At 34.5% G+C, this 23,831-nt stretch overlaps 1 protein-coding gene across 5 annotated transcripts in view; it reads left to right on the forward strand.

The window, feature by feature from the left end:
• STRN3 (striatin 3) overlaps positions 1-23,831 on the forward strand; it is a 131,024-nt gene that overhangs the window by 95,587 nt on the left and 11,606 nt on the right. For 3 of the 5 annotated variants that reach the window (XR_001889926.1, XM_017895875.1, XM_017895876.1), the window contains 8 exons: positions 6,034-6,174; positions 11,142-11,275; positions 12,604-12,779; positions 12,962-13,009; positions 13,616-13,737; positions 17,698-17,865; positions 19,483-19,623; positions 22,383-22,490. Coding sequence is in view for 4 of the 5 variants with exons in the window: in XM_017895875.1 (XP_017751364.1) it covers positions 6,034-6,174; positions 11,142-11,275; positions 12,604-12,779; positions 12,962-13,009; positions 13,616-13,737; positions 17,698-17,865; positions 19,483-19,623; positions 22,383-22,490 (1,038 nt within the window). In the remaining variant the exon portion in view is untranslated. The remainder of the gene's footprint in view (positions 1-6,033; positions 6,175-11,141; positions 11,276-12,603; positions 12,780-12,961; positions 13,010-13,615; positions 13,738-17,697; positions 17,866-19,482; positions 19,624-22,382; positions 22,491-23,831) is intronic. The other 2 variants (XM_017895877.1, XM_017895878.1) reach the window with 1 other exon arrangement.

The following is a 23,831-nucleotide window of genomic DNA, read 5'->3' on the forward strand; positions in this document are numbered from 1 at the left end:
TTTTTTTTTTTTTTTTTTACCCTGCCCCCTGCAAGAGGAAAAGGGGTTAAAAGTGACAACCTTGCCTTGGAATGTAGACACACTTCAGTATTTCCTTCTCACTAAGTGAGATATACAATATAATTGAGATGTACTTTATCTTATTAATACTCTTAAGAGTCAATACCATGAAACTAAAGAGGCTTGATGCAGTTATTTTTGTCTCAGGCTTCACAGGGTTAAGCTTTCTTTTCCTTTTAACTTTTTATTTTGACACAATTTCTGACTTAAGAAAATTTTGTGAGAATAGTACAGAGAATTCCATATACTTTTCACCCAGGTTGCCCACCAAATGTTAACACTTTACCACACTTGCTTTTCCCTTTCCTTTCTGTAAATATATTCTTTTTTATTTATTTATTTTTTGAAACAGGCTCTCTGCTTCCCCAGATGGAGTGCAGTAGCACATCGTAGCTCACTGCAACCTCAAACTCCTAGGCTCAAGCAGTCTTTCCACTCCCGCCTCCCGAGTAGCTGGGACCACAGGTGTGCACCACTATGCCTGGCTAACTTTTACATTTTTTAATAGACAGGATCTCTGTATGTTGCCTGGGCAGGTCTCAAACTCATGGCCTCAAGTGATCGTCTCACCTCAACCTCCCAAAGCATTAAGATTTCAGGCATGAGGCTGGGTGCAGTGGTTCGTGCCTATAATCCCAGCACTTTGGGAGGCCGAGGCGGGCAGATCACCTGAGGTCAAGAGTTTGAGATCAGCCTGGCCAACATCGTGAAACCTTGTCTCTACTAAAAATACAAAAAAAATTAGCTGGGCGTGGTGGCTCACACCTGTAGTCCCAGCTACTTGGGGAGGCTGAGGCAGGAGAATCACTTGAACCCAGGAGACGGAGGTTGCAGTGAGCCAAGATCGCGCCACTGCACTCCAGCCTGGGCGACAGAGGGAGACCATCTCAAAAAAGAAAAAAAAAGAAAGATTTCAGGCATGAGCCACTGTACCTGGCCATGTATTTTTTTTTTTTTTAATAGTTCAGAAAACTAAGTTATAGACATGTTGCTCTTTAAATATATTAGTACGTATTTAAACAAAGACATTCTGGTGTATGACCATAGTACAGTCATGAAAATCAAGAAGTAAACGTTGATGCAATACTAATATCTAAGCTAAAACTCAGTTTTCTTTCACTTTTAATAATTTCTCTTTTCTGTAATTTGGGAGGAGCTTGAGTGAATCTTTTGTAAAAAATGTTGGGCTGATAGCATTTTCTAACTTTTAAGGTCTCCATTTGTGCTGTATTTTATGTCTTAGTAAAACATGTAAATCAATGATTAAAATTACACAGTGTGAACGAAGCATCTGAAATATGGAGGCTTTAGTTAGAAGCGGCTAAAATCTTTTAAGACTTTCTTTGATATTTGTTATTCCTTTTCAACATGGACAGTTTAAACTATGGATTATAATAATGTATTTTCCTTTGATAGGAGCCGTTATTATAGCCTGTTGTTACTCTTAAGCTGTATTATACCTATAAAATTTAAACTTACCAATAAAAGATAATTTCATTTCCTTTCTTGAAAAGATGTATAGGCTTTCCCCATTTTAAAAAATTCACATTTTGGGAATATGTGTTTGCATTCCTGGTTCTTAGTGAGTGGATTTATCTTAATTTTCCTAATTATTCTCATTTATCCTAACTTTTCTGTCTCTTCTATGTATAGAATATGATTTTTTTTGCTATTTCCCTTCTTTCCTTTACTGGCATTGCAGAATTGCTATGCACCTTCTGGCCTGATTATCAATACATTTGAAACGGGGAAGTCTTGTAACCTTTTCAGCATTTCTTAAAAATCATAAGTGAGCTCCCCCAAGTCATTTTCTAATTCTTATTTTAAAGTTTTGTATTAATATTTGTCGTTTGCTATTCCAGATCCAAGAAAACATGTTGTCAACAGGAAATCCAGTTTTTTAAAGTGTGACTTGAAGCCAGATATCCAAAATTAGGCATTTGAATACATTTAAGAGGAAATTACTCTTAAGTAGGCTTTTAAAAACACCTTTGCTCACAGTACAAATTATCTGTGATGAGTAAGCTACTTCCGTTTAGCACATAGTACTAATTCGAAGAGCTCACAGAATAGTTATATTCTCTCTCCTCCCTCAAAGACAAAAACAAAATTGTTTCATAGAAAAGAGATGTTATTTTCAACTAGGCATGTGGCTTTATGTTTCTGACTTTAATTTCACTCTTTAAAAACAAACTATTCATGTCCTTTAACTCGGGATTTTTTCTTTCAAGAAAATAACTTAGGTATTTTGCCTAGGATCAGAATGTATCAGATTGATACTCTTTAATCAGTGCACTTTTTAAAACTGAAGAGTCATTTTGCAGCTGAAGTTATTTTTTCTTACTATTGTGATCTCATATTTATTTAAGACAACAGTTGTGTGAAAGCTTTAATTATAGAAAATAGAACAGATCTAGCAAACACGACTTAACTAAATAAGCTTATCTTTTCCAGATTGTTTGCCTCCTAACAGTTTTGCTTCAGAATATAAAAGTTGATCAACAAAGGGAGGGCTTATTTGAGAAAGGGAAAATGTTAGATTTATTCAAAAGTACTATTTTACTTACAGTGATAGAGAGCATAGGAAGATAAATTTCATGGCATGAGCGTGTATATGTTAGAGTGGAATTTGAAAACGTAACAGTAGTCGATAGTTTGGCTTACACGTGGCATAATTAGTATGTTTTTCATTGTGTCAGTCTGTTTAGAGGATTATGCATTTATACAGGACTTTGTATTTGTTAAGAAGTAGGTGGGTTTTCACAGTAGTAAAAAAGTTTTTCTAGCTGGGCATGGTGGCGCATGCCTGCAATCCTAGCACTTTGGGATGCTTAGGAGAGAGGATTGCTTCACCCCAGGAGCTCAATACCAGGCTAGGCAGCATGGTGAGACCATCTCCACAAAAATAAAAAATACAAAAATTAGCTGAGTGTGGTAGTACATGACTGTGGTCCCAGCTACTCTGGAGACCGAGGTAGGAGGATTGCCTGAGTCTAAGAGTTCAAGACCAGCCTGGACAACATGGTAAGACCCTGTCTCTATAAAAATTTTTTTAAAATTAGCCAAGCTTGGTGGTACGTGCCTGTGGTCCCAGCTACTGGGCAGGCTGAGGCGGAAGGATCACTTGAGTCCGGGAGGTCAAGAGCCAAGGAGATCAAAGCTGTAGAGAGCCATGTTTGTGTCACTGCATTCTAGCCTGAGTGACAGGGCGCAAGACCTTGTCTCAAAAATAGTAACAAAATTAAAAAATAAAAGTTTTCTTGCTGTAAGAATTAGAAAAGTATTTGTACTTGTATAAATTTCAGTTTTTGTTTAATTAGTGCTTAATGGGCCTTCAAATATGCGTTTAAATATTGATATTAATATTGTCTAGTATCCTGTTATACCCCTACAGTTTTCTCATTGCTGATAAGACTTCAGATTTTTTATTTGAAATTGTTTTGTTACATTTATTATATTTAGAATATTGGATAGGTTTAGAAAGAAAATGAAGACATTAAATTTGCAGTTGAAAGATGCTCTACACAATAGAGTAAAGACTAAATTGTGAAATCTGCTGTCATCTTTTGGCAGCGTTTGAGAAACTAGGATTAGAGCAGGGAAGTTTCATCATTTCCTCAACTTGGCACTGTGTCACACTGAAACTATCTGGCTGTAGTATGTAAATAATATTATATAATTTGGGGTCCTCAGTTTGAACAGTAGCTTCCGTAATATCTCCTAATTTCTTTCTCTTCTGTATCTCCCAGTTCATGTGTACAGAAAGACTTTGACTTTACATTATCTGTAACAAAACTTTGTCAAGCCTTTATTATGTTTCACATTAACTATCATATAATGAAATTATTTACAAGGTAGTATTTAATAAAGTAATTTTATGTTACGCAGAAATAAGAGAACATTGAAAGATCAACAAAAGCTTTACAGAAGAGATGAAACTGATGTGGAGGAATGGGTAGAATTCAGATAGGCTGAGGTGCATGTTAGAAGATTAGGAAGTGTGTGTGTGTGTGTGTGTGTGTGTGTGTGTGTGTGTGTGTGTGTGTAGAAAGTGTTCTCACCTTTCTGAGAACGGGTGAAGACAAATATGACAAAATATGACAGAAGTAAACTCAGTGAACCACTGAAACTACATATGGAAACTGCTTTGACTGGAAAATGAAGGGAGTTTGTATTGTGGATCATTAAAAGATAAGATGGGGTAGAAAAAATAGGATCAGATCATAAAGCACATGAAAGGTTAAGTACATGATTTTAGTTAACTTTGATCCAGAGTGTTGAAATGCTACTTGTGGTTTCTTAGTGAAGGGAGATATAATAAATGTGATAATTTTGGAAAATTAGTTGTAGTATATTAATGTGATTGAAGGTAAATGGAGCTCAGAGATAGAAGAGCCGAGTAGGAGTCTGTTGTAGTAATTCATAAGGTTGAAAGCCTTGATTAAAGTCAATAGAGAGATAAACTTGGAGAATACTTTAAAGGAAGATACTTTTTTAAAAACAGCCCCCACCCTTTTATAATTTTACAAGTTGAAGAATTAAGATGTGGTTGCAGAATTTTAAGAAGCAAAATTAAACAAATGGTGGTGGTAGTCATACAAGTGGGAAAGTTAAAAAAGGGAGCTATTTTTGAGAAAGAATAATGTTTATGTTCTTTTACGTTGAATTTAACTGGTGGTTGGATATCCAGTAGACAGTTTTTTGTTTATTGGAGAATTTGTTTACAGTCATTTCTCTTTGGGGGGAAATCCTCAGGTAACACTGAATTTCCTCATTATTGTTGGTTAGGAAATTCAGAATACATAACATATTACCTAATCCAGAAGTAGAGTTGTTTAAGCATTTCTAAGAAATTAGGAATTACTGTAAAATAGGACCAATAAATGTTTAAAAGTCCACCTATTTCCACTAAGTTTTACCAGCTAATTGCCTGGCATTTTGTTAAGGATACATAGATGGGTAATAGTTCTTAGAGTTACTTACACTCAAATAGCCACAGTGAACTTAACATCCATTAATGATGACGTTAGTAAATATAAGGTCATAATCTTTGACCTTGGACTTACCTATTTTATTTATGTAGATTTATAAACTTATGTAGATTATAAAGCATTGTCTTTTCAAAGTATTTTTTTCTGACATTCTTAAAACTTAAGTTTTCTTTCAAAATATATGGTTCAAAATAAATAATTCCGCTATTTCTAAATTTCAGAGTTAAAGAATATTCTACAATACTACAGAAGCTTTTGTGTTTTATATGTTTTGGCCTGAATTATCCAGGCAACAGCCAAAATTCTTCCCTTATATTTATGGCTTGTGACAGTGCTGACTTTCATATCATTTTGAGAAACTCAGAGATCTATCTCATGGATAAATCAGGTTTTCAGATTTGGGAAAATGAGAAAACATTTTGAAAGAAATTGGGGTTGATTTGTTAATGACAAATTTGTACTAACATGGCAGGAAAATATCCATGGAAACACCAGGTAAAGTTAATCGTTTGTTGCACCCTCATAAAAATTATTTGTACTTATTCCTTTGTTAACTTTTTTAAACAGTGAGTTATGTTGAAAAGCCCTTGTTTTATTCTTTATACTGGTAAATGTTAACCTTAAACACCAAAATTTTCCATTGTTTTAATGATACCTTCTGTGTCTGTGAGTTTACAGAACTTTAAAGAACTCTCTCTTAAGTATTCTACGGAGAGAGAGAGATATATATGTCTTTAGAGAGAGATATATATGTAATACATATATGTATCTTTATATATATCTCTCCACAGAAATAATAAATATTTAAACTCAGTGTGTTTTGGGGGATGGTATGGAAAATGGAAGACATCTTTAATTTTCTGATATTTTAATAACTGAGACTTCTTAATAGTCTGTTTTGTTAATGAACTGGTTTTAGACGCTGCTGGCAAGTCAAGCGGTAGCCATTAAATGAACCTCTACTGCTGACATTAATTTACAGGGGCCAACAGGACAAAACTCTACGACATGATAGCTGATCTGGGAGATGATGAGCTGCCCCACATCCCTTCAGGAATCATTAATCAGTCTAGGTCAGCCTCTACTAGAATGACTGATCATGAAGGTGCAAGAGCAGAGGAAGGTACAAAATTTAGCTACCGTGTTTATTTACATTTCAGAAGACCTTAAATCCAAATCACATCTTAATATTGCAACTAGGCTACTGTTTCAAATGTTGATGATCATTTTATATGATCTTTAGAGAAGGTGTTGGGCAAGCTCTTGATGTAATTAATTTAGGGATTTTGACATTTCTGGCTTCTATTTCTTCATATTTTGTTTTCGTTTTTAATGTGAGGAGGAGTTGTTTCCATCATAGGTGAATTCAGAGTCTTTAACTACAGATCCAGTAATGGGAAAATAGTAATTTACAAAAACAAACTTAATACATATGGAAAAAGCTGCTCATTTTGTCTTATTGCTTAAATTTAGCAGCTAATAATAATTACCACTTACTAGAAGACAACTGTGGTGCCAGGCATTGTGCTTGGAACCTTTTTTTTTTTCTTTCTTTTTTTTTTCCGTGAGACTGTGTCTCACTCTGTCGCCAAGGCTGGAGTGCAACTCACTGCAACTTTCGCCTCCTGGGGTCAAGCAAGTCTCCTGCCTCAGCCTCCCTGGTAGCTGGGACTACAGGCGCATGCCACTATGCCTGGCCAGTTTTTTATATTTTTAGTAGAGACAGAATATTACCATGTTGGCCAGGCTGGTCTCAAACTCCTGATCTCAAGTGATCCGCCTACCTTGGCTCCCAAAGTGCTGGGATTAGAGGTGTTAGCCACAGTGCTCAACCTGTTACTTTAAATATATATTACTTTAAAAAATATATGTAACTGTTGCCTCAATTAATCCTTTGAGAATAAGGCAGTATCATTATTCTTTAACTTGGTAGCAAGTATATGCTACCTAGTAATGAATTTTATAAAATTTGCCTAAACCAGAAATGTGTAGGAAATGAAAGTACTACTTAAACATTTTTTCCAAAATTGATTTTGGCCAAAGATATGTAGGTATACTTGAATCATTTATAACTCTAAGTCTAGATGTTTATAAGTATTGAATCTGAGTTTTTAACCAAAGATGATTGTGACATATGAGATACAGTAATTTGGTATATATATTAAATTTCATTGATGTTACTGTCTTTGCTGTGTAAAGAGGATTTGTTTGATGTCCCAGTCAAAAAATTTTAAATGCATCTTGTTCCCTTTTAAGATTTCCCTAGTGGCACAGTTTCCTTACAGTTAAATAATTTTGCATTTTTTTCCCTCTCATAATTTACCATTTACTTCACTCACCTTAAAAAGAAAATCACTAAGATAACAGTCATTCAAAGCAAAATGAATGAAAAATAAAATAGTGTCTGTTAATTTTTTCAGATCTCATTTCCACTATTGAGATATATTCCTGTGTTACTTTAGAAGTATTTTCTAAACTACACATAGCAACTCCATTTTTTTTTTTTTTTTTGATGCATTTAGTGGTGATTTTGCTTCGTTTTTGGTCTGTTTTGCCAAATATGCATAGCACAACTTGCTAAAATTTTTGTAATTAATGTACATTTAAACTGCAAGTTTTGCAGTTTAAGGCAAACCCATGTTAGCAGTGTGAACCCTTTTAAATGTTTCAAACCAATGACTAATGGTTAAAGCCAGTCAAGGCACACTCTACACAAAAACCAACTTAGAGCTCTCTATGTGTGTTTGTTTATGTGTTATGTGTGTGTTTTAAAGAAATAATATAGGTCAGTGATCTGTTTCTTGATGCTGGAAGGAGGGCGAGGGGAGAGATTTGATAAGTGTGAACTTCATTACAGTTTTTGAAGTGTCGATCTTACTAGAATTTGTTACTTAAAGAGATGTGAGTTTGACTTCAAGCTAAGAAGGCAGCTTTGGAGTACATAATATCCTTATTTTCAGTGGCAGTGTCCAACTTCTTTACTTTTCAAGTCCGTGTCCTACCTCATTTTGTAAAGAACAATGTCTGTTTTCTAGGAGTGGTACTTCAACATTACAATCTTCTAGACTGTTGTTACTAAAGACGTGAGACATACCACGTTGCCCATGGTATAAATGGAATCTGTTACCTGGACTAAGTTCTTGGGAAAAAGAGTTCAATATGCGAGCTACAGGTTTCCTTCATGATAAGTGTCCATCAAAAGGAAGATTAGTTATAAAATCTGAAAAGACCTTGTATTTTATAGACCCATTATACTAGTATTGTTATATTACTTGATGAAATCCTTCTTAGGCCTCCTAATAAAATGTGTTATAATTTCCATCATTAAATTAAAAACTAGGCCAGGCATAGTAGCTCATGCCTGTAATTCCAGCACTTTGGGAGCCCAAGGCAGGAGGATCACTTGAGCCCAGGAATTCAAGACCAACCTGGGCAACATAGCAAAACCCTGTCTCTATTAGAAAAAAAAAAAAAGATACCAAAACTACTTTTTTAGGCTGGTTAAAATAATTATATTTTTCTTTGAATTACTAATGACATTTTATACTATGGGTAATATTACCATTAATAAAATGAATTTTTAGGATAGAAATTAATTCCATCTGCAGGGAAATAAGGATAAACAAACGAGTAGCTGCTGTGATTACCATATGCCACAGTGATGGGTAATATGGAAAGCAGAGGTAATAGTGTAAAAGAAGTTTTACACATATATATGTAAATAAATACTGAGTAAGCAGAATAGCTTGCAATATCTACATAAATATGTCATGAAATATATGTGTGTATATAGAGAAAAGGATAGAAATATGGTCATATGATTAATTAGAAATGAGTATAATACTAATTTTTTGTTAAGTACAATTAATCCAAAACTCGAGTAAAACTAACGTCCAGACACTTACGTTCACATGCTCCTAAATTGGTCAGTGGCTGATCAGAGATTGTCCTGCAAAATAATTTGTTATGTTAAAGTTATTTTATTGGACTTTTAAGATTTGTGTCAGTGAATGTTTGTATAATTGTGAGTGGGAAGAACTGTGGCATTTTAGAAACAAATTATGAGCTTAAAGTAAAAATATTTCTTTGTCTACAGAAAAATGCTCTGAGTAAATGTTATGTAACGACTTTTATGTAATTATCCTTAAACATAAGTTTAAATTATTGATTTTATAGTTTTTAGCTGCTTCTGGTATTGCCAATGACTGCATACTAATAATTTGTAGGAAAAGATCAATGCTACAGATTATTCAGATTCAATAAGTGTCATAATTGAAAGATTAAATACTACTTAGGATCTCTATGTATATATTTTCTGTCAGGTGCTTTCAGATTCATTTTAGATCAAGTAACTGAATCAGAGCAGCATTTTAGAACCTTATTGAGTCAGATTATATAGCTTACTTTGATAGGATACAATAATAAAATAAGATGTTTTAAATAAAGATGAGTTTTATTTTGCCATAGTATACATATATGAATTATATCTTCTCAGAATTATTTCCAGTAGTGTTAGTGATGACTGTCAAGTTTCATTACAGCTCTTGTGTTTCCTGTAGCATATTTATATCATTTTTCATGGAATTTTAAAAAAATTGACAATCAGCTTAATTTTTTGTATAATGTTTCCCTTTTAAATTTGCTCATGAATTTTAAGTGTGTTTTGATACATTGAGTTTTATATTATAATGATTTATTTCTCCCTTGTTACCTTAATGTTAAATTTTTGCTTTCAAAGCATGTTTGAAATGATATTGAAGGTTGTTGCTTAAACTATGACTGTTACAACAAAATATTTAGATAATAGTTATTCAATTATGGCAGAGTTTAATTGGTTAATAGTATGTATAGAAAGGAAAACACATTTTAAATAATTGGAACTGCTAATATTAACATGAAAAGCTGTAATAATGCACATGATATATAGTCGACAAATCTAAGTGAAGCTCAACCTGAGTTTAGTTTGAAATTGAAATGGCACATCTGATCAGAAATTAAAACTCTGTGGTCAAGATTAGTTGCTTCATTTTAGAATGTCATGGTAACTAGAATGGGACATTAAAATAAAAATCATAGTCAAAGCTTTAAAGCCAGAAGACAGGCTGGACGCGGTGGTTCACGCCTGTAATCCCAGCACTTTGGGAGACCGAGGTGGGCGGATCACTTGAGGTCAGGAGTTCAAGACCAGCCTGGCCAACATGGTGAAAGCCCATCTCTACTAAAAACAAAAAAATTAGCCGAGCGTGATGGCTGGCACCTGTAATCCCAGCTACTTGGGAGGCTGAGACAGAATTGCTTGAACCCAGGAGGTGGAGGTTGCAGTGAGCCAAGATGGCACCACTGCATTCCAGCCTGGGCGACAGAGCAAGACTCTGTCTCTAAATAAATAAATACATAAATAAAGCAGGAAGATGTTCTGAAGACCACATGGATTAACCTCTTTATAGAAAGGAAACTGACGTTGTTGGTGGAAGAACTTTTTCCTAGACCATTGCTGATACTGAAGGAATCTGAACAATTAAAGCTTCATTCTAGTGAACGGATATAGTATATAGCTGACTGTAAACCATTTACATTTCAGTGTTTGTACTAGTTTTTATCAGGGAGTAGAATGCCTAGTACTTCTTTAGGAAGCAAAAAGACTTAGCAACAACCTATTAACATTTAAAAAATACTGTATGACTACTTTGAGGTCCTTGAGGTCCATGGTAGAGGTTTCCCCCCATGAATAGCAAAATCTGATTTTAACTCCATTATTTAATCAAAATTTGTCCTATTTCTTATTTAACATGTAAACTATAGTTATAATTGTACTGAAGTAATTTTGAAGTGATAAAGCTTTTGTGCCCCAACTTCCACCCCAGAATAATATATCTAGTGCACATTTTATTTGTGGACAGTTACTACACCACAGTTCCAACACATTTGTTTAACACTGCTTAGTAACAGGAGTTTTTGAGTAGAAGTGGGAAAATAAAAATTAATTATATTACTGAATATTGTAACTGTTAAGTGCTTAAATTTTCCCCACAATATTGTCTTGTACTGTATGATTTTTCAGCATTTAAGAAGCGGTTTTGTTCTTTATAGCTGAACCAATAACGTTTCCATCTGGAGGAGGCAAGTCATTTATTATGGGTTCTGATGATGTTTTGTTAAGTGTACTGGGCCTTGGAGACCTTGCAGACTTGACGGTAACAAATGATGCAGACTATAGTTATGATGTAAGTGCAGTTTTATTTTTAATTTTTTAATGATTTAATAGAAGGCTCCTTATTTTTTGGAATCACTTATAAAACAGAATTAATGTCAAGGTGCATGGAAAAGATAAGTTTGTGTCAATGTGTTGATTTGAAGTGACATGTAGTTTTTCTTTTATAACTACTTTCTTTGTGGTATTTAAATTTTGTTTTAGGTATTTTGGTGGATTAACTAGAAGTTTGAGATGATTAATATATTGGTCAATAAATACATCTTGAGTAGTCAACTCTCAATTATCTCAAATTAAGCCATATTTTGGTGTTAACAAGAAAAAAAAATAACCTGAATCACATATTTGCCTTCAGAATACTTCTTAAAAGCATGTTTTATTTTTGAACTTTTATTTTCTTAAGGAAATATTTTAAAGTTTCTGAACATTTTAAAGTTAGCTTGCATCATTTCCTGAATACTTAACTCCATTAGAGGGATGGGGAGTGGATGGAAGGGATGGGGAGGGAGTCCAGTGTTAGAGGTGAAACTTGTCTTGGATTTAATTTTCTAGACATTAATATTTCAATTGAGAGTTAACTATACCTGTTAGATCTTTATGTTAATTGCAGTTTTCAGCAATTTTTTTCTTTTATAATGAATTTCTTTTTTCTACATTTTTTACTTAACGTTAGCATGCTTTTAGAGACAGCCTTTGGTGGGCTGGATTATTCTCATTAATACATTTTAAAATACATAAGCAACTAAATTCCAGTAAACTTTTGACTGCTTTAGAGGTGGTTTCACAGCCTGTCTTTACAGATGGAGAAACGTGAAGGTAAAAAGATAAACCTCTGTCAATACCAAGAATTATGAAAATGGGATAAAAATATTCTTAAAGGGTCTTTAGTTCAGACTTCCAGAAAGTACCTTAACTTGCTGCCTTTAAAAATTTCACGTTAATACATTTCCTAAATGACTTTACTGTTAATACTGTACCGTTGGATATTTGTAATATGTAATTATTTTTCATGTAAAGTATTGCAGCAGTGGTAGCAATGATGATTTTGTTCTCATCTGACATTTAATAGGAGCTTTGGGTTTAACTTGATAGGTATAAACAGACTAAAGAACTCTGCATTTGATCTAGGCTATTTGTAAGGCATATGAAATTATTCTGAGTTATTATTAAATGATAAAGATTTTTTAGGAAGTTTTAAAGGTACATTAAATTTCCACTGGACATTTTAGCCAAACAGTTTTAAATATATGTGTTAAACACACCAAAAAGAAATGAATAAACACTCCACGTGCCTTCCAGTTTACTACTTTTACCACTAAATATTGTGCTCTTTCCTTTTAGTTGCCTGCTAATAAAGATGCCTTTCGAAAGACATGGAATCCCAAGTATACACTACGTAGCCATTTTGATGGAGTACGGGCATTAGCTTTTCATCCTGTAGAACCTGTGCTGGTTACTGCTTCTGAGGACCATACCCTGAAACTCTGGAACCTGCAAAAAACAGTTCCTGCCAAAAAGCAAGTATTTTAATATTAGCCTGGTGTATTTCTTCTAATTTTGCTAATATAAGTAATTATTCCTCATTATTGTTGCATATCTTTAATGCACACATTTGATCTAATGACTGTTTAATATCAACCAGTGATTTATAGTTATTTAATTGCCTTCTCTTCCCCTACCCTTTTTCCCCCTCTTTTAGGAGTGCCTCTTTAGATGTAGAGCCTATCTACACATTTAGGGCCCACATGTAAGTTTTACTGAATTGGTATTTAATTAATAATCATACTTATTGTTAAATATTATTTATCAGTTCTCAAACCTTGTAATTTTCTCAATGTTTTATATTAGAAAAGATGTATTACTTGAATAATAGCTATTTAATAATTGTATTGGTGAAAATATGAATATAATAGTACCATTCAGGCTAGATGCAGTAGTTCACGCCTGTAATCCCAGGACTTTGGGAGGCTGAAGTGGGCAGATCACTTGAGGTCAGGAGTTCGAGACCAGCCTGGCCAACATGGTGAAATCCCATCTCTACCACAAAATACAAAAATTAGCTGGGCGTGGTGGCATGCGCCAGTAGTCTCAGCTACTCGGGAGGCTGAGGCAGGAGAATCGCTTGAAACTGGGAGGCGGAAGTTTTAGTGAGCTGAGATCACCACTGCTCTCTAGTCTGGGCTAGTGACAGAGTGAGACCCCATCTCCAAAAAAAAAAAAGTACCATTCATATGTACATGTTCTGTTAAAACAGTTTTTAGATATTACATAAATTCAGAGGTTGGGGGAATGGAGACTTGAGTTTCTTCTTAGAATTTATCATTAATTTTTTTTTCTTCTCTTCCTACAATAGTGGCCCTGTTCTGTCATTAGCTATTAGTTCTAATGGAGAACAGTGTTTCAGCGGTGGTATTGATGCAACCATCCAGTGGTGGAATATGCCCAGTCCCACTGTGGATCCATATGATACGTATGGTAAGTAAAAGGATCAAAATGTATTTTTTTTTTAACTGAATGGAGCTGACAAAAGTAAATACCTCAAATAGGATTACAAGGTTATTTAAACCTATGTTAGTCACCTCATTTAGTTCTTCCATTTGCTAATAAATTGCTTTATTAAAGAGAAAAATTAGGAAACGTCATGCCATGGATATTTAAGCCTATGAATTGATACTTTCTCTGTTGTTAAAAAAAAGCTGTATTAATTAAAGTGTTAATTTAGGTAGTAGTTACAAAAAGGAGAAGGAAACAAAATATAATCTAAGTAACAAAGTTTTGAACTTAAGAAATAGTTTATATATTTTAAAAATATTAGCAAAAGACAGTGGAACCAACAGCAAGGGTGTAAATCATTAAAACTTTTTGGAGCCAAAAAATTTTTTTGTTATTCTTAGCCCTTATATACAAAACATTTTAATTTCAAAATGGAAAGAAAAGAAAAGAAACCTCCTTTGACTTACAAATGGAGCTTTTAGAAATCTGTTCTACAGAAACACCTACCTGTACCTGTGTTCAAATATATTTGTAAGGGCATTATCAATAATTATATTAAAGCAAAATGTTTATGAACTCTTTGTTCTTTTTATTTAACACCACTTTGTGCCTACATTAGCTAGGCATTGTGGTAAGCACTATGTCAAGAAATAAGATTGTCTAATGGAAAGTAGAGACATAAATAAGCAAAGGGATGGGATGTATGGTTACAAATTGTGATAAATGATAAGAAGATAGAGTACTGTGAGAGGGAGTAACAGGCAGAACCTTCTCTAGAAGAGTTAGTCAAGAAAGGTCTTTCTAAAATAATGAGATTCAAGCCAAAATCTGAAGGATAAAAGGAAACTTTCAGTAAAGAGTTTTAAGCCAGAAAGTTATCTGATAAATGTAAGGTTTTAAAAAGGTGCATGTGTCTGTTGTGAGAAGAGTAAATTGGGGGTGAGAAGAGTGGAAAGAGAAATACCAGTTAGGAGGCTGCTGTCATATAGTAGTCTAGTAAACTAGGTGACGGACGATATTGCCAAGATTAGAGTGGTGGTAGCAGAGCAGTTAGAAGTGGTTTTAAGATAAACTGAGGGAGAGTGGTAGAATAGACAGGATTTTTTGATAAATTATGTTGAGTAGATAAAGTGATGGGTGAGTGACGCTTAATTTGATTGTATGTGTTTAACTACTTTATTGAGATATAATTTACATATCATAAAATTCACCCTTTTAAAGTATACGGTTCAGACAGTACACAATGGCCCACTCCTGTAATCCCACCACTTTGGGAGGCCGAAGTGGGAAGATCACTTGAGGCCAGGAGTTCAAGACCAGCCTGGGCAACACAGTGAGACCTCATGTCTACCAAAAATTTAAAGATTAGCCAGATGTGGTGGCACGTGCCTATAGTCCCAGACACTCGGGAGGCTGAGCTGGGAGGATCACTTGAGTGTAGGAAGTCAGGGCTGTAGTGAGCTATGATGGTGCCGGTGTACTCCAGCCTGGGCAAAAGAATGAGACCCAATCTCTCTTTCTCTCTCTCTCTCTCTTTTTTTTTTTGGAAACAGGGTCTCGCTCTGTCTCCTAGGCTGGAGAGCAGTGGCGTGATCTTGGCTTACTGCAACCTCCGCCTCCCAGGCCCAAGCCATCCTCCTGAGGAGCTGGGACCACAGGTGTGAGCTACCACCTCCACTATTTTTGTATTTTTTGTAGAAATGGTGACCGTGTTGCCCGGGGTGGTCTTAAAACTCCTGAGCTCAAGTGATCCGCCTGCCTCAGCCTCCCAAAGTGTTGGGATGATGGGCATGAGCCACTATGCACAGCCACAAGACCCCATCTTTAAAAAAAAATTAAAAATTAAGTCTACATTTCAGTAGTTTTTACTATGTTCACAAAGTTGTACAGCCATCATCACTAATTTCAGAACATTTTCATCACCAGTCCTGAGTGTTTGATGTGAGTAACTGAGCATGTGATGGGAGCATTTATTGAAACGGGGGCAGAACTGGTATAAGGAGATTTAAGATGGTGAGTTCAGATTTTAGGCATGTTAAAAGATGACAGTATCAAGTAGGTAATACACAACTAAGGAGCCCAAAGTGGTCTCGATTGAAGTTAAAAACATGGACAGTCTTCTCTATACAGATGATACATTAAGCTATAAGTAAGAATGGACAATTTAGGGAGAGTGTATTGTTTAATGTAAGAAGAGAAGACAACCTGGGCCTAAAGTCCTCGTAATTCTGACACTGGGAGGGTGACTGGAGCAAGAGAGCCAACAAAGGAAACTGAGGAGGTATGACCCAAAAGACAGACGGAAGTGCAGGAGAGTGTGTGAAATCATGGAAGCACACTAAAGAAGAAACCCATTTTGAGAAGAAAGAAGCAGTCTGTACTTTCAAATGTTACTGAGAGTTCTAATAATATGATATAAAGTTTCCCTTTTATAAGTGACCAGCAGGTCACCCACATCTTGGCCAGATAGAGTTTGGATGCTGGAGCTAAGACTGAAGGATGAAGGGACCTCTGGATAATCTTTCATGTCAGACTATATGGATGAAAAGCAATATAGTGGGAACAACAACAAAATGTTTTGTATCATCAAAGAAAAGTATTAAATTTGATAGTATAGGGATCATCATTAGCAAGGATTGTTTTGGTGTGGTAATGGTATCAGAAACCAAACTGGAGTGATTTGAAGAGTAAACAGGAAGTGAAAAGCATATTTCTACTGCTGAGTAGAAGGGGTGGTAGGGTAGGATTAATGAAAATTTTTTGTTGACAAGATTCTGGAACAAGTTTTTTTTCCACTGTAGTAATGATCCCAAGGAGGAGAATTTGTGTAGTAGAGAAGCAGTAAACATTACAGCAAGTTAGTGACATCTGGTACTAGCCCTTGATAGGATGGAGGACAGATTCCTTGCTTGTATCTGGAAGCTAGGAGAAGATACCTTTAGACACTAATCATTTATATATTAGGCAGCAAGAAGATGGGGGATAAGAAACATACAGCATTATTTGAATGCTGTATTTTCTCAGTGAAGTATGAGGCATAGTCATGTGGAAGAGAGGTTGGGAGCTGTGAGAATTGTGGAGATAATAAGCATTCATGCAAAGTGGGAGGAGTTTACTAGAAAAACAGGATTGTCAGACAGATTATGCTCATTGTTATCAGCTGTCAAATGTCTGTCAGTTAAGGAACAGATAAATAAAATATGGTATATCCATACAGCAGAATATTATTTGGCACTAAAAATAAATGAAGTACTGATACATGCTCCAACATGGATAAATACCTTGAAAACATGTTCAATGACCAGGAGGTCAAGGTTGCAGTGAACTGTGACTGCCACTGTACTCCAGCCTGGGTGACAGAGCAAGACCCTATTTCAAAAAGAAAAAAAGAAAACATACTCAGTGAAAGAACCCAGTCACAAAAGACCACATATTGTATGATTCCATTTATAGAAATTGTTCATAATGGGACACATCTATAGAGACAGAGCATTAGTTGTTACCTAGACTTGTGAAAAGGTGGGGAGGAGGAATTGGGGGAAGTGACTAATGAGTGATGAAAGTATCTTAAAATTGATTGTCATGATGGTTGTATAAATCTGTGAGCGACATACCAAAAATCATTGAATTATACGCTTTAAATGAGTGAGTTGTATGGTATGTAAATTATATCTGTATCTCAAAGAAGCTGTTTTTTTTAAAAAAGCACATGTTCCTTTATAGAAAATTGTGAAAATACAGAAAAATGTTGATGGGAGGAGGGGATAAAAATAGGCCATAATTCTACTCTTGGATGTAGCCACTATGTACACTTTGGTCTGTCTTCTTGTGGCCTAAATTTATGTTGTGTTCTTTATACTTAGTTATATAGTAAGTTTTCTTTATGTATCAAAGTTTCTTTTAAACTTCCTTTACCTGATTTTTTGTTTGTTTTTTCTCCAGAGCCAAATGTTCTAGCTGGCACTTTAGTTGGTCATACAGATGCAGTTTGGGGTCTTGCTTATAGTGGCATAAAAAATCAATTACTGTCTTGTTCAGCAGATGGCACTGTTAGGTTATGGAATCCACAAGAAAAATTGCCATGTATTTGCACTTACAATGGAGATAAAAGTAAGTAAATTTTGCATCTGTGAGAAAAGTTCGTTTTTTAAAAAATTTGGAATATATAAAGGACAAAGTAATTGATTTATTTCTTTACTGCTCCGAAGAGATATATTGAAATAATTTTGTAAAAGTTAGGATAATCTTTTTACTCATTTTTTTTGAAGTGCTTTGCAACTATATCCCGTAGTGCAGTTCTTTTTTACCTTTTTTGTGTTCAATTTTTTAAAAATGTGAAACTACTTGTATATAATAGTGGAATAGACAAATGAGGATACTCATAGGGACAACAGGAGGCACACCATCTGTTCCAGATGACTACCCACAAAGACTGAAGGGATCACAGTCTCAAGCATACCTATAAACCATGTGTTCCATGACCCTGAGCACACGAGTTGAGTAGTCCAGCCATAATCACTGAACCCCTAACTGGAAAAGTACAAATTGGGTTATTTTCATGATTTTAAATATTTTCTATTTAAAAAGGCTTTAACCAGTTTACCTTTTGAAGACATTTACTGGTCTTATTTTCCAAGTCATTTTTAATTTTTTTTTTCTTTTCTTTTTTTTTTTTTTTTTTGAGATGGAGTCTCGCCCTGTTGCCCAGGCTGGAGCGCAGTGGCGCGATCTCGGCTCACTGCAAGCTCCGCCTCCCGGGTTCACACCATTCTCCTGCCCCAGCCTCCCGAGTAGCTGGGACCACAGTCGCCTGCCACCATGCCTAGCTAATTTTTTTGTATTTTTGGTAGAGACGGGGTTTCACCATGTTAGCCAGGATGGTCTCGATCTCCTGACCTTGTAATCTACCCACCTCAGCCTCCCAGAGTGCTGGGATTACAGGTGTGAGCCACCGTGCCCCGCTTTTAATTTTTTAAATTAGACCTTTTATTTGTATGTAAAAATACATATTATTTTAAAACATTTTAGGTGAGTAGTAAATGTATAATTTTGTGTCTCTTAGACACCTTAGTGGTACTAATTTTCAGTTATCCAAGCTTTAGAGGTAAGAATTCATTTAGATATTTGTTTCTGGCTTCATCTAGATAGTTAATAGCTTGGCTCCATATTTCGTCTAATTGTGCATTGATCTGGCTAGTTTAATTTAGTATGTTAAAGAGAGAAATTGCTGCTCAGGCCATTTTAAATTTACTGCATCAGCTGATTCCAGAGTCCAAGCCATTTTCATGAGTCCAAGAATTTGACTTGTATTAGCTCCTTGATAAGGCCTACAGATCTCTGACAGGTGAACCAGTCTGCCAGAACAGTTATGTGAGAATGCTAATTTATCATTTTACAGTAAGAAGTATTATTGGCAAGTTGGCCAAAAGACTAGGATTTTATTTAATCCCTTAGAAGAAAATGTGTAATAGAAGAAATAACTTTTGCATGTGTTTACTCTTTATGAGCTCTGTAGTTATATTTTTCTTATAATATTAAATGGAATGCTATAAATTTTTTAAATAATTGAGGAAAAGATATTTCTTATCTTACCATCCTGACACAGTTGTATTCCTTTTCATTATTAACAGTATTTCAAGATTATTTGAATTCCTTTTTCTGATTAGAAAAGTAGAGATTTCATAGAATTTTACTTTGTTTAATTGTCTGGCTTTGGGCTCATTTCAGAGCATGGAATACCTACATCAGTTGACTTTATAGGCTGTGATCCAGCTCATATGGTAACCTCTTTCAACACTGGTAGTGCCGTAATTTATGATTTAGAAACATCACAGTCATTGGTGATACTTTCATCACAGGTAGATTCTGGTAAGTTTTCATGGAGTTTCTTTGAAACCTTAAAAAGGGTTATTACACAGTAGAGGGTAATCTTTTAGCTAATTTTAATGTTTTCACTATTTGAATTTAGGATGGCAAAATAGTTTCATAATGTTAGTTATACTTATTTATTTCTGCTATTTCTTCAAATTTTGCTTAAAAGTTTGGGCGGACGTATGGGAAAAGAGGAATGACTAGAGCAATATGAAGGTGAGAGTAGAGAAAATAACATAATGAACCTAATGTACTCATCATTCAGTTTTAATACCTATCTATAAATGCCCAGTATTACACATGTGGTATGTGATATGTGTTTTACAGTTTATTTAGATAAGGATCGCATAAGATTTATGTATTGCAATTGGTTGATAGGTCTCTCAGGTCTCTCTTCATCCGTAGATTCCCCTTCATCTCTTTTATGTTCCTTTTTTTTTTTAAATTGAAGAAATTGGCTACTTTGTCTTGTGAAGTTTCCTACAGTCTGAATTTTGCTAGTTGCATACCTGTATTATTTAATGTGCTTCTCTATTTCTATTCACAATTCTCCTGTGAACTGATTATAGATCTAAAGACTTACTCAAATTCAGGTTCACTGTTTTTTTCTTTTAAAATTTTAAATGTTTTGGCAACTTTACTTCACAAGTAATTTGTAAGCTTTTATCAGAGGTAAGTATTTTCTGGTTGTTTATATTTTTGTGATGTTTTAAGTCTGGATTATTGCTTGGGTTCATTCATTTTCTATTGAAAACTGATTTTCTAATTTTATCATTCCCTCTCCATTTATTAGCTAGATTATTGCTATAAAAAAGAACATCTCCTTATCAATAATTTGGTTACCTTGGAGTTAGTGTGTATTAAGGAAAGGCAAGATAAATTATTGGGTTTTGGTTTTCCCCTTTATTTACCAGTTTTCAAAATAATGAGTTGGTTTGCTATCACCCTCTAAAGGTGACCAGTTTGTCTTGGGTGGTGTTTTTGGTATTATCGTACTCTCTCATGGATATAATGTATTTGATGTGTTTCAATCCATTGCAGGTATTATCTTTATATATTGCTGTTCACATCCTTTCATTTTGGCCAGTGGGGCTTATTCAGTGGGGCTGAGGTTGGCTCCTGAGTCCTTTTGCCATGACCTTGGTAGTTGTTGATAGCTTCCTCATATGACATATGACAAGATGTGCTAGGTTCATCTTGTTCATTTTGTGCCCTAGATCTGAAATCAGCTATTTATTTAAGGAGTTGTGGTTTCTTTTAGTGGGAAATGGCATTTGAGACTACAGTTGGGGTGCTAGGCTGCTGAGTTGATCCTCATAGTCTTCATGGCTCCTGGGTTGTTCATTGCATTAGACTCTTTCAATGTACAGAGCTAAGAAATAAGCATTTTTTAAACAGTAAAATACTTCCACTTCAAATTCAGATTTATTTTGGTTCTCAACAAAATTGTTTCTTATTTTATTTACCCCACCCACAGTATACACAGAATTGTCTCAGTAATAATACCATTACCATGAAAAGATTGAATATTGATAATAAAACTTTGTAATTAGGGTATATTTCACTAGCGATATAGAATCTAATGTCTGTGCTTTAAAGTCACTTGGAATAGTTCCTTCCTTTGTAGTTATACCACCAGTTGGATATACTTAAGTTCATTTGTTTAATTTTACTTTTGATTTTCATTAATTTCTTTTAGAAAAACAACTGTTGGCTGGGCGCATTGGCTCATGCCTGTAATCCTACCACTTTGGGAGGCCAAGGCAGGAAGATAGCTTGAGGCTAGGAGTAGAGACCAGCATGGGTAACATAGTAAGGCCCCATCTCTACCAAAAGCTTAAAAAATTAGGTGGGCATGGTGATGTGTGCCTGTCATCCTAGCTTTGGAGACTGAAGCAGAAGCACTTGAGCTGAGGAGTTCAAGGTTACAGTGAGCTATGATTGCACCATTGCACTCCAGCCTAGGCGACAGAGTGAGACTTTGTCTCTTTAAAAAAAAAATTGCTTTGTAATTATGTAAAATATTTACATGGTGCCATGGTCAGGTCTTAAACCAAAATTATCTTCTAAGTCTCTTTCCCAGTATCTCCTCAAACCTATTTTTTAAATTACCCTACATAGATAGCTATATATACATATTTTTTTCTGTGTTTAGGTGTAATATATGAGTTGCAGTACACATGGAGAATGAATGATCTAAAGTCTATTAATATTGAGGATTTTCCCCCCATTTATTTGTTTTGATATTTCTCTGTTTTCCCTCATCTTTAATAAAAAGTTAGTAAGAGCTTACTGGAAAAGAAAAAAATCTCATCTTTAAAGAGCATTAATTCCAGTTTTCTGTTTTTTTGTTTTGTCAGTGTAGGTAGGATGGGGTTGTTCCTTATAAACATCTAACTAGCAATTGTGAATGTTTCCCTTCTTTAAATGCTTATAACTCTTATATGGACTGTTTATTAGTAGTAATAATTGTAGATCTTTTAAAAATTCTAAACTACCTATAATAAAGGGCTGCATTAAAACACCTCTCATTTTTTCTAAATTTGAGCCTAGTACAGTCTATATTATAAGACATAATAACGTAAATGTTTATTTTTAAAAAATCTCTCTGGAGTCCTTGTTTCGTTGTCAGATTTTTTGTTTTATGCAAAAGGTTTAGTTTTAATGATTTTATATTTTAGCATGATTAAAAGGCCATTATCCAACTTCTTATTAAAAGTTTGAATTTTAACGTATTGTCTTCCTTTATTTTTCAGGTTTACAATCTAATAATCATATCAACAGAGTAGTAAGTCATCCCACACTTCCTGTTACAATAACTGCTCATGAAGATAGACACATCAAATTTTTTGACAATAAAACGGGTAAGCAAATTGTCTTCTTTTCATATTAGTTATACTGTAAATTTGAGATGATCAATAATGCTGTTTTATATAAGGTATATTGAGTTTTCAGATATGAAATTGCCAAATGAAACCATTTTAACTCAGATTTTTGCTTTTCTTAATGTTGCACACTTAACATTTGTGTTGTTTTATCCTTAACTAGCCATAATACCTTGCCTGTTATTATGATTTCTTCAAGTCATGTTAGTTAAATGTAGATCCTTCCATTTGAAATTTTTTCCTCATATTCTGCTATGAATAAGTATGATGGAAGAGGTCTCTTTCTGGTGTTTGGCATTTCCAGTTTTTTTTTTTTTTTTTTTTTGTGGCAGTTTCACTCTTGTTGCCCATTATCTATCTAGTCATTACCTAGAATAGTACATAATATATTGCTCGCTCTCTCTCAGGAAAGGTCTGACAGCTAGAAAGGCTACTTTGAGGAGGGACTAGAACAGTCAGGGTACTGAAGGACTTCTAAATAAGAAAGGTAAATGTTAAGTGCAACATTGTTACAGGGTAACAAATTATCAAGTAAGACAGTGACCCAGAATTACAGGTTTATCTTTCAAGATTATATAGAAAATGGCAATATGTTTAGTCTGTAGTCTTAACGATGGAACTCTTGTTCAAACAACGCTTTCATGGACAGATTCTTTTTAACAAATTGCAGACAAAATGAATATTTACAGGTTGTGCACAGGAGGTAAGATTCAAGTGGATGTTCTCTTTAAAAAAAATATTTTAAGTTTTTTTTTTTTTTTTTTTTTTTAGAGACAGGGTCTCACTGTGTTGCCCAGGCTGGTCTTGAACTCCTGAGCTCAAGCATTTCTCCCATCTCAGCCTCCTAAAATGCTGGGATTATAGGCATAAGCCACTGCTCCTGGCCCGTGTTCTCAATTTAACACTTTATCAAATCAATCCTTTGAACTATTTTTATGAAACTAATAATGTTTTTCTCTGCTGCAAGAGCAGAGAGGTTAATTTCCTTTGTGTTTCTAAAAAGATTCCTTTTTATTAATTATTGAAGATTTACAGTTTATGTGGGAAAGTTCAGGAATTTTAGTAGTTATATTAAAAGCAAAAGGTGAGAGAATCTGTAGAGCTATTTTATTAGCAGAAATCAAGAAAGTGGTCAGTAAAAGTTTACTCAATATCAAATAAGCAGCGTATAGTCTTACAAATTGTTTCCAAATTCCACCTATTTATTCTTCCTGTTAACTAGTACTTTGCCTGTATTATGAAGATAATTGAAACAGTAGGTTCCAAATAATAGAAAAAAAAAAATCCTTTTCTTTTCTTTTTCTTTTTTTTTTTTTTTTT

The sequence above is a fragment of the Rhinopithecus bieti genome, unplaced genomic scaffold (genome assembly GCF_001698545.2).
Source record: "Rhinopithecus bieti isolate Rb0 unplaced genomic scaffold, ASM169854v2 scaffold_21703, whole genome shotgun sequence".
Classification (NCBI taxonomy): domain Eukaryota; kingdom Metazoa; phylum Chordata; class Mammalia; order Primates; family Cercopithecidae; genus Rhinopithecus; species Rhinopithecus bieti.